Source organism: Pinus tabuliformis, chromosome X, assembly GCF_031772625.1.
Source record: "Pinus tabuliformis cultivar Carrire ecotype Pingquan chromosome X, CPIR1, whole genome shotgun sequence".
Lineage (NCBI taxonomy): Eukaryota > Viridiplantae > Streptophyta > Pinopsida > Pinales > Pinaceae > Pinus > Pinus tabuliformis.
The window spans coordinates 1,230,756,379-1,230,767,830 of NC_142308.1; the positions used below are offsets into that span (position 1 = coordinate 1,230,756,379).

General features: G+C 34.8%; 1 protein-coding gene across 1 annotated transcript; it reads right to left on the bottom strand.

The window, feature by feature from the left end:
• Positions 1-1,775: 1,775 nt before the first annotated feature.
• On the bottom strand, positions 1,776-3,292 carry LOC149144390 (uncharacterized). The gene has a single exon (XM_089449290.1). The coding sequence runs from the start codon at positions 2,858-2,860 to the stop codon at positions 2,111-2,113; it is 750 nt and encodes a 249-aa protein (XP_089305416.1). The 5' UTR covers positions 2,861-3,292; the 3' UTR covers positions 1,776-2,110.
• Between the last annotated feature and the right edge of the window lie 8,160 nt (positions 3,293-11,452).

Here is an 11,452-nt window from a genome sequence, read left to right on the forward strand (position 1 = left end):
AAATTAAATCTCTAAAATATATTATTTATTATTATTTCTTCTAAATATTATGAATTTTTAGGTGGTGAATATATTAGGATGTAACATTACTCAAATATTTAATAGCATCTCAAAGTATTTTAATATTTTTATTTTATTGAATATATTAATTGTAGATTTTATAATATTTCAGAAATTCATTGGATATAAATGAAATCAACTCTCATATTTCCAAAATTTTCGAAATATAAAATCAAATTCAGCTGAAGTCTGTAAAACTTAACACTAAAAAATGTAGAGAACTTAAACTCTAAATCCCTTAATGAGAAAATATGTAATAGCCCCGTCTAAGGTTGTTTCTTAATATCATCTATTTTGTTTTTAAGATAGGGCCTTGCTTTGGCAGACCCTTGTTATAGTCATCTGGTTCGAATAATTTATCCTCCTGCAAGGAGGAATGTGTCAACCTATCTTCTTTTTTTTTATATGTTATTACTTGGACAAATGCCTCACCCAAACAAGGATGATTCTGATGGAGGCATGTGTAATATTTCAAGATGCTTCCTTAACAGTGACCTTACCTAATCAAGGAGACTCTGATGGAGCCTTACAAACAAATGTCCCAACTAAACAAGGAGAGATTCTGGAGGCAATGTGTAGTATTTTAAGATGCTTCCTTACCTAATCAACCTTACCTAATTAACAGTGACCTTACCTAATCAAGGAGACACTGATGGAGCCTTACAACATGACAAATATCCCCACTAAACATAGAGAGATTCTGATGGAGGTAATGTGTAGTATTTTAAGATGCTTCCTTAACAGTGACCTTACCTAATCAAGGAGACTCTGATGGAGCCTTACAACATGACAATTGTCTCAACTAATCAAGGAGACTCTGGTGGAGCCTTACAACTTGGACAAATGTCCCAACTAATCAAGTAGACTCTGATGGAGCCAATGTGTAGAATTTAAGATGCTTCGAAAAGAGATCAAGATTCTGCTTGCTTGAAGCGTTACATTTCAGCTTTACAATGAAATGTAGCCAGTTTACAAGACTCTCAAAGAACTTTTAAAGAGGAAATATGTAATTATCTGGTTTAAGATGCTTCTCTTTTTCTCAAGAGGCTCATTTACATCCACACTGAACTGCATCCAATGGCCCTTTTGCAAGTAAGGCATCAGGCCACGTCTTCTGAAAATTGAAGCCTGGTGAGAGCTAATAATAGGACCGGACCTGCAAGCTGCTGCTTCTTATTACTATTATAGTTAAGTGTTATCCTCTTCTAAGATTCTATTGGAGGTAGCCAGTATATACTAATTAAAATAGGCTCCAGTGGCATACCCCTCCCTAAGTAGGCTGGACAGCTCAATGGGGGCCAACAACCAGTGGCAACACGTGTTTGAGGGATTTGAACTTTAGTTAAAAATAAAACTCCCAAATTTTTGTTATCATAACAAAAACCCAACAGCAAGCTTTATTAGCAGAAATGTGGCATATTTTCGCTTTGCATCTGGGTAACAACCTGAGAACAACACCCACTAGAAACATGGATCTGGGCTTTGAGCTTTAATGGAAAATACCAACGCAACAGCAATACAAACAGGGATTTGGGGATTTTAACTTCAGTGAAAAATATGAACGCCTAGGTTTATATTACCATGACAAAACATAACAGTAAGCTTATATCAGTAACCATGTGTTCATTTTTTTTTGGCTTCGCATCTGGGTAACTAACCTGTCAACATAATGAAAGTAAAAACACTGAGACAAGAAACTTATCATTACAGAAATATGAATTACAACATCCACTTTGTTATTAATAAAAATATAACGTTCAAGTGTTCGAAAAATATAACGTAGCAGAGAGATCTAAGCCGTGAAAGATCCGATAATTTTTTTACATAAAAAGAGAACAGAAAAGCGAGGATTCATAGGAGCATGCCAACTGGAATCTAAGCGACTTGAATCAAAAGCTCCTGTAAATCTGAAATTTCAGAGACAGTATACCAGTTCTAATTTTTTTTCCAGGAAACAAAAATGCCCAAAACATTAAAAAGAGAGTTAAAAAACCTGTAAGGCAAATGCAAATGCAGTGCAGTGCAATGCAATGCAATGCATCTGGGCATACTATTTGCCCCGGTTGATCATCTCCTTGTAGCGCATGATGGACTCAAGCCGCTGCAACTTGAGCTGCTGCTTGAACTTGTTGATGAAGTCGTCGGCCTTGGCATTCACTTCTTCGGTATCTTCAGGGCCATTGTCATCAGAATCCACAGTGTGCACAACTTCAGAGGTAGTTTCCAAGACTGTAAGGGCCTGGCTGTCAAAATGACTGAAAGGGGACTCAAAAGTCCCCGATTTCTTGAGCTTCTGTGGCAGAGGAGGAGGACGGAGATCTCCATTAGGGGGTGTGTCAGATTTGCTTCTTCCCAACCCATTAGCTATTTTTTTCTTTTGGGTTTTCTGGGAAGCCCCACTGTTCTTAGCCTCCACTTTGGGTTTCCTTTCCTCTGCCATTTTCACCAGTATTTTTTCTTCTTCAACCATAACATTATCTGGCATTTTCTCTTCCTCTGATACAAGATTATCCGGCATTTTCTCTTCTTCCGATACAACATTATCTGGCATTTTCCCTATTTCTTCTGCCCTGTTTTCAAATTCAACTACCTCCTCAACCTTACCTCTGGATAAACTAAAGCTGCTCAGTCTCGATAACAGAGATGGGTTTCTTCTCAAGTCCTTGTTGCTGGTGTTATTACTCTGACGCATTCCAGAAGTAATAACAATGGTTCCAATCACAGCATTCAACAACAAAAACAGCATTGTGGGCGTGAACCAGCTTACCATAGCAACCCACATTTGAGACACAGCTTCCATGACTCTCCTGCAATATACAAACTGCAAGGTACCTTTCTCAGCTGGGTTTCAAGATCCCACAGCTCCCCCAGCTCTCCTTCTGGTAAACTAGAACAAAAAAAATATCTGTATATGTAGCTTGAGTCCTTACATTCGATCCGTCCCGTCCTTTTATTAATTATAATAACTACTACGAGCCTTCATAAGTGTCGAGCTAGTTGCACTGAACCACCCCTCTTATCGTCGTCCGTGACCAGACCCCTGTGAATGCTGTTGCTACGCGTGTGGGGCTTCAATGCTCAGGTTGATTTTGCAAATTTCAGGATTAAAAAATAGCACATAGGACAAACGTATTGTCCGTGAAGCAATGTGCACGCTTCCTATGTGTGCGTGGTGATAGGCATCTCGCTTCACAACGATTCCCTAGGCCTGGGCCGTCGGATCCAAGGCAATTGGAAATGTTTGGTGAAGGATTTGTTTTAGATATAGTGGAGACTTTTGCGCAGTGGTGTCCTAAAACCATCATGAATCTCCACACGAGCTGTCGGAGAGACCCAAAAACCCTGTCTATGGCCTAAGAGTAAAGACTTGTCAAATCTTCTGGCTCGTTTTGGTGAGGCTTGCTGTCGGTGAAGATAAGGAGCCAAAGGACATAGCATTTTATTGGGTCAATCTTTAGACAATCATTTTGTTGTTATTGAAGATAAGAAGTTAAATCATTTTGTTGTTATTGAAGATAAGAAGTTAAAAGGAGATAGCATTTCGTTGTGCCAATTTTTAGTTCATCATTTTGTTGTTTGCCAAGATAAAAGGCCAAAATGTCTCTCTTTTATATTTGAATTTTATTAAGAGTAATAACGTTTTATTGTACTAATCACTTAGTCGATCATTTAGTAGCCTTTTAATAATTTTGTCTTACTTTTCAAGAGGCATCATCTTAGATAATATCATCAAATGTTATCTCTGGGAGTTGAAATATAACATTATTAATATCATCTATCTTAGATAATATCATCAATGTTATCTCTGGGAGTTGAAATATAACATTATTAATATCATCTCTAATGGCATTTGAAACATAACTTGACATGGATATTGGATTATTCTATCATTTTTATAATAGGTATATTTTTTATAATTGTTAAATATATGTACATTTTAACAATCAAATTACATCAAAATACTTTATGTGATATGATCACTTTTTCATAATATTTTTATAAAAATAAGAGATGCTTATATTTTATATTAATATTTAATTTTTTGGTGTAGGTGTAATCAAATTAGTTAGTTTTAGGGGTATTGTACTTGTTTAATTTATGTAGACACATATAGGAACTACTAAAGATACATGGCTATTTGCGGAGAGCCTTAAATTTTCAAGATTTCACATTGTACATTAGCCTGCTGTGGTGGCAGATAGAGGGGCGGATTCCCCTTTCCCGTTGAGTCTGCTCTTGCTAAAATCATAGGAACTTAGCATAACTGATTTGCAGGTGATTGGTTATGCTCTTGGTGTTATAGTGGCAGCAATGAGGTTTGATCCTGGGTCTCTCCTAGATTAGGGCAGGCAATTACCGATTCACCATGTGGTAAAAAAAAAAAAAAAAAATGCAAACTCCTTAAATTTTCAAGATTTCACATTGTAAAATGTAAACTCATTTTTTTACATTGGGAATTTATTTTTCAAGATTTCACATTGTAAAATGCAAACTCATTTTCTTACATTGGGAATTTATTTTACATTACTTTTGGAGAACATAGACCCTTCTTTTTCCTCTTTTTCTCTAGGATAATTAGAAGCAAACTATTATTTCACTTTTCATGTAATATTTATAGATTTTAACAATCAAATTACATCAAAGTATTATTACTTCAAAATATTTTGTGTGATAGGATCACGTTTTCATAATATTTTATAAAAATAAAAGATACTTACATTTTATATTAAAATATAATTCTTTGAAGTAGATGTAATCAAATTAGTTAGTTTTGGAGGTAGTGGACTTGTTTAATTTATGTAGATACACATAGGAACTAAAAAAGATACATGGCTATTTGGAAAGAGCCTCAAAATTTTCAAGATTTCATATTGCAAAATTCAAACTCACTTTCTTACATTGGGAGTTTATTTTACATTACTTTTGGAGAACATAGACCCCTCTTTTTCCTCCTCTTCTCTAGGGTAAGTAGAAGCAATTTATTATTTCACTTTTCATGTCGTAAAGAAAACATCCCCGAAGTCCACACTACTAAAAGCTACCCAAAGGTTCATGAGTATTGATGGGCAGCACTATAACTAAATTGTTAGTAGACAAGTTTTTACATTGTCTCAGTTGCCAACAAAAAGACTCTAATCTATGGTGAGAATATAGATGCATGATAAATAAGGTTATATCTTTCATCAATAGTAATCAAAGGTTATCATCCTTATAAGCAAATTTTACCAAGAGTTGAAACTAATAGAAGCCATGACAATGGTTCATACATAGCCATGGGGATCACTATAAGCCAAGTCAATGCTAAAAAAATATCATATTTCATAAGTTACCAAAGGAATTTTTAAGTTATGGTGAGAGCGAAAATGCCTCATTATGTTAAAGGCATATATAAGGTTGTCATATACCTCAAAAAATATCATCATGCTGAAATGTGTCTATGCACAATATATTGGATAACAAATAGTTGTTGCAAAATGATCCCCCCTCGCCATAAAGTTCTCTCTCTTAATGGTTAACTACAAAGATAGTAATCGTTGAAATGTTGAGTTTGTGGGCTCTGGGTATCCCCAGTCATGGTCTTCATTCATCCTAGCTCAATGTCAATGTCATATAAATCAGAAACTAAATAGAACCCTCATTTCTAGAAAGTTATTCACATTAGTTTAGTATGAGATTTTTGCAGAAGGAAAAGGACAAGAACTTTGATTGCAACTAACCCAATGATTTGAAAATGAACTCCTTCTTCCATCCCAACTTGAGAGTATTTCTCCCCCTATTTACTTCAATGTCTCGATTCACCTATAATAGTGGTATGTTAGTAAACAAAATTATTAATACCTAGCCAAATCTTTAATCAATACTAATCAAGGGTAAGTCAGCTTGTAAAAACATGTTACTAAGAGTCCAAATTATTACTAGTCACAATAATGTTTTATAAGTGCATAGCACTCCTACAAGCCAACTATTTAATGGACATGTTCTTATAATCCATAAGTTGTCAATATATGAGAACATATATGCCTAATAAATATCTTATGTGTAACCCTTGTTTTAGAACATATATGCTTGATAAATATAACTATATGTATTTGCTCAAACTTTTAACCAATAACAATTAAGGTTAAACATTATGTGCCAAATGCTTAAAATAGCTCAATAAACCAAACTACATATAATGTACACAAGATGTGGTTGAACACAACTCCAAAATAAAAAAGAGATACACATTACAAAATCATTTCTTATGAAATAAGAGAACCTCCTTCAAATAAATTCAATATGTTCAGATATCAAAATCATTATATATATATATATATATATATATATATATATATATATATCTTATTCATTACACATGTAGGTACATTGATCTATGTGTATCATTATTCTCATTCATTGCACATGTGTTCATATGTTTATGTCAATAATAATTACATTGACCCCTATATATACATGTTCTCACTCATTGCACTACGGAACTTTTATTATGCTAACACCTAAATTACATATGCATTTACCTCTTTAAATATGAATTTAACCCCATATATCCCTCCTTGGGATCATATCACTAAACAAATATTATCTAGAGTCCACACTACTAGAAATCACTATCATGCTTTATAAATATAGTAAAGCTTCAAAGATATAAGAGAGAATTTACCATACAACTTCCAAGATAAATACTAAACACCAAAATATACCAAAACATTCACCATAAACAACACAAGAATATAGAGATCAGAGTGCTTGAGGTAGGATAACACCATCAAATACTCCTTATGGAAGGAATCAATCTACAAGTCATCCATGATACAAGACAATACAATTCAACCACATCTAATACAACGATACTCATGTATATTATACTTTTTCATGAGTACTCCTAGGAGCTTATGCCAAATACCCCTTAATATTATATTATTTCCTTTTAATTACATAGTGGGTCTATTTCCTTGCTATGGTCACATTATATTCATTATCCCCTTAGATACCTCGTTAGGTATCCCATATAATCCTCCATAAGTGCATTACATTCCATCCCCCTTGGCTTATTTCACTCAAAACATGGAAAGACGCCATATAATATGACTTATTAAGCAATGTAGTGAAATAGTATAATGCACTAATGAAATGTAGACATGTGGTCCAATTGTAGTCTTTCATTGATCTAGATTCTAATTTCTTCTTAGGATACATGTCTTCATTGTGCTACTTTGACATCTCCACATATTTCTTTTAGTCCTTCATTTGCCTCCATCTTGGTTTCTTCTATGGTTCCACATTGATCCATAGTGAGTTTAATAATGTTCATGCCTTTGCCTTTACAATTATTGTTTCTCTATGTGGTATACATGGTGATATACAACAATATAAGCTATTAGTACTTATAAGAAGAGCTTCGGCGTAAATCACATATAGAAAGACCTTTCTTTCTTTGACTCTTCAATATATGATTTCTTTGAGACATTTAGTTCTTTAGCTTCTCCTTCATGTTTCATCCTTTTCTAGGGTCTTTCTTCAAGTGCTTCTACATGTACTTCTCCTAGTTTGACCTTAGACTCTTCACTTGATGTGTCATTAGGTACTATAATGTGTTTCCCTACAAGGACTTACTTAGGTGCTCGTTTAGGCCCATCTTGCTTGGTAAGAGAAATATTCTACAAGGTTATTTTCTTTTTCTTGTACCAAAGTTTCAAAAACTTCTTTTACACAATCATGTTAACTATACCAATTAAGTCCATCCAAGGATGTCCCAAAACAATATCTACAACATCCACAATAACAAAAAAAAAAATCTAAACACAACACGTATTTGTCAATGGAATTATCTAAATATTAAATTTTTGAACATTTTCACCCTTAACCTATGTGCTTTGGATATTCTTTGTGGGAACTTACAGTCCTTCAGCCAAGTTAATATTGATGAAATTATGTTTGCAATTGGGATTAAGAAAAAAAACAACCTTTTGTTGTTGAATAATACATAAACATGTAATATTAATTTGTAATATGAAAGTAAATCCTTAGTTATCTTCTTATCCTTCTCTACAACATGAGCCCATTTATCTAAACATAATTTTTCAAATTTGATATTTAAAAGAAAATCCTTCTAGATGTAGTGAAACAACTTCCATCATTTTTCCACATCATTTTTTAAATTCAAATATATCCATAATTTCCATGTTAGTGAATTTTCAAACTTCATCGATTTTATGTATTCTTCTACTAGGACCATCATCTTTGCCATCAAAATACATATTGTCAAAAATAAAACTAGGGTTTCAAAGAGAATCACCTACTTTTCAATAGAGCTCCTTTTACATGTTGAAAATGTAGCCAGAAATTCTCATTTTGACTTTGCCTTGGTCAAACTAGAGAAAATTTGAATTTCTATTTCTGCAGAAATCTTGGAGGTAGTTAACTGAGGTGACATGGCACTTGTCACTCAGTTAACTTAGTTAATTCGAGTTGGGGAAGCTTGAGTTTAGTTCAGTATGATTGATTTCTAATTTCTAGCAATCTATTTCAATTAAATTAAGTTATGGTCAGTTAAACTAGTTCTAACTATTAGAGGAACTAGTGGAAGGTCCAAGTGTGGAAGTGTAACTTCAACTCACTTAGTGATCAACCAGTTAACTAATCAATCAACCCAAAATAATTGATGCATGTAGAGAATTCAAGTTACCCAGTTGAGATGGAGATTCCAAGGCAGTGTACTATCAATTGTAGACTCCTCTGAAGTGTACAGGTGGTGCATGCAGTCAGAGGATGATCCTATATGGATTGCACAATTCCAATTGAGGAATTTCTTAACTAATAGGGGCCTAATTCCTCAAGTAACAATGCAAGGAAATGGGAGCTTGGAGGGCTTGAAAATTGGCTAAGTGTTGACCAATGTTAGTCAATCAGGTAGAGGGATAGACTATACAGTTGCAAGTTGTGCTCAAGCTTGAACAAGCATTGTATTTCATCTCTATTCTTTGATTAATGCAGTACATATAGGAAGAGGTTTTAAGCAGTTTCTTTCCCCTAGATAAATCTCTATGCATGTGTGATAAATCTTGATGCATGTTTATGATTTGTCTTCTCAATCGTGAATTGAATTCCACATATGAGTAGAGTAGATTTGAGTCTCGTGTTTTGGTAAATTACATGAGCAGTTTCATATCTACACATTAATTTCTACATTACATAGTTAAGGTTCGAGGCAAAAAATGTAAAATGATCATAACTTTAGTTATAATTTATTGATTGGCTATTATGACTCAGTTATAAAATGCCACAACTTCTCTAGATTTTTTAACATCATTTTTACTAAAACATATGTTCTCTATCAAAAGATATCCAATCTATGAAATTGTGGCCGTCATATGAAAAAACCCTAAAAATATATCAATTTTAAATTGTTGATAGCTTCACTTCTTGAACTTTAATTTTTTTTAGAGGAATTAAGTTCTCATATTGGATTTTCCAAGCTATGTGCAAAAAGTTTAAGAAAACAATTTGAATACTTTCATCCACTTTTTTTGTATCAAATCAACCAAAAGAAAAAAGTTTATCCCACATTGTACCCCAAAATTCTCCCACTTCATGCCCCAGAAAGAGCTTTAATGCCATTTGTGGTAAAATTCAAAGATATAAGAGAGAAGCCACCATATAGTTTCCAATATAAACCCTAAACACCAAAATATACCAAAACATTTACCATAAATAACATGAGAATATAGAAAGAAGAACACTTGAGGTAGGGTAAGGCCATCTGTTATAGACATTTTTGGGCACTGCAACCCCAATCATAAATGTCAATAAACCAAGGGCTCTTAAGTCCCTAAAAGTGTTGTTCCAACCCCTAAAGGAACAAGGTCAATTGATTACATCTTCTCCCAGAAGTTCTCCATGAAAAACTACTCAGAACTGGTCAAAACTGGACCATTTCACCTGCTCCATAGGCAAAGTGCGCTGCATCCCACCTAAATACACACCGTAGGTGCGATGCATTTCAAAAAGCCCTTCTATGGGGTGCGATGGGCGAGAAGTGACAAATGGCAGGGTCAATCTGCAAGGTGGAGGAGCATGGAATCTTCCAGAAACTTCTCCTGTGACACTTGCCTCTTTGAATTTGACCAGGGATGAGTAAGAGATCATCAATCTCCAAGTTGAATCAAGAACTATCAGAGAGAAGACACTAATCAACTCTGAAAAGCTAACTCACCTCCCTTGCAGACATCTATATATGGATCCCTCATCCCAGAGATCCGGGAGGCTGGAATTTTGTATCTTGTGAGGAAGTGATGCTGGTTTCTTGGTGCAATATCATAGTGTTGGGTGATCTAAGCTTGTCATGAGGTGAAGAAGGGCTTCTTGCTGAGAGGGTGATGTTGGGTCAAAACAATTGGTTGTAACTCTCTTGGCTCTTTCTTGATTATCAATAAAGCTATTCAAGTTTTCCTCCATACTCTTGTATGATTTATGTTTTATGAATTTGTATGGTCAATTTGCATCTGATCCTATATTGTTTATGATAATAGATCTATGTTCTCGTATAGTGCTATGTTGCTTTGATTCTACAGGTACTCTATGAAGCTGGGTATACAAGGAAGCAAGTAGCAAAGGGCTATCGGAAGAGAGAGGAATCGAGCAAGGAACCAAGCGCAAGACAGAGGTTGGTCTCCTTTATTCTTCTCTCATCTATTTTTCATAAAGGGAAACGAAAGTAGTTTTACTTTGTTTGTTTCTAAGGTAGCCACTAGCCTTAGTGGGATTAGCAGCTCTGCATAGACACTATTCCCGGTAACAAAATGGAAACTCCATTGGGGAGCGAGTAGATTGTTTGTTTATCTACATTTGTTTACTTTATAAACTTACATACGGAGCCTGAAGTTGATCCAGGTAGCCTTCGAACTGCATTTTCTATGCAAATGCAAAGTAGATAAATTCCGCTTCAGTCAATCTCCGGGTTTTGTCTATGAATTAAACAATTGATTTACAAGCTCTCTAATTTCCCTTGTGGTGGCTCTAGTAACCTCCTTAGATCTACCCCTGTGATTGATTTACTGATTACCACTTGCTCGGCCAAAATCCCTGAACTGAACTGCAAACTGTGATCCGGAACCCCATCAAAGTCTCGTCCCTGGTCCAGCACACTATCTGTTCTGTGAACTTCAAATGCAGCGCACTTCCCGAGTGTAGTAGGTGCGTTGCATTTCAGTTTCACTGTGTAACAGGTGCGCTGATCAGACAAGGCCTTGTTCCTAAATTTTGGTTTCTGTGTTCATCATTTTCAGATGTATTCAGGTGTTTTGCTGCCTGTAGTCAGTACACCTCTGTTTGAAACCCCTTTCCTTGCTGATATTCCGCCTCCATTATGCAAAGAACTATAAATGTTTTTATG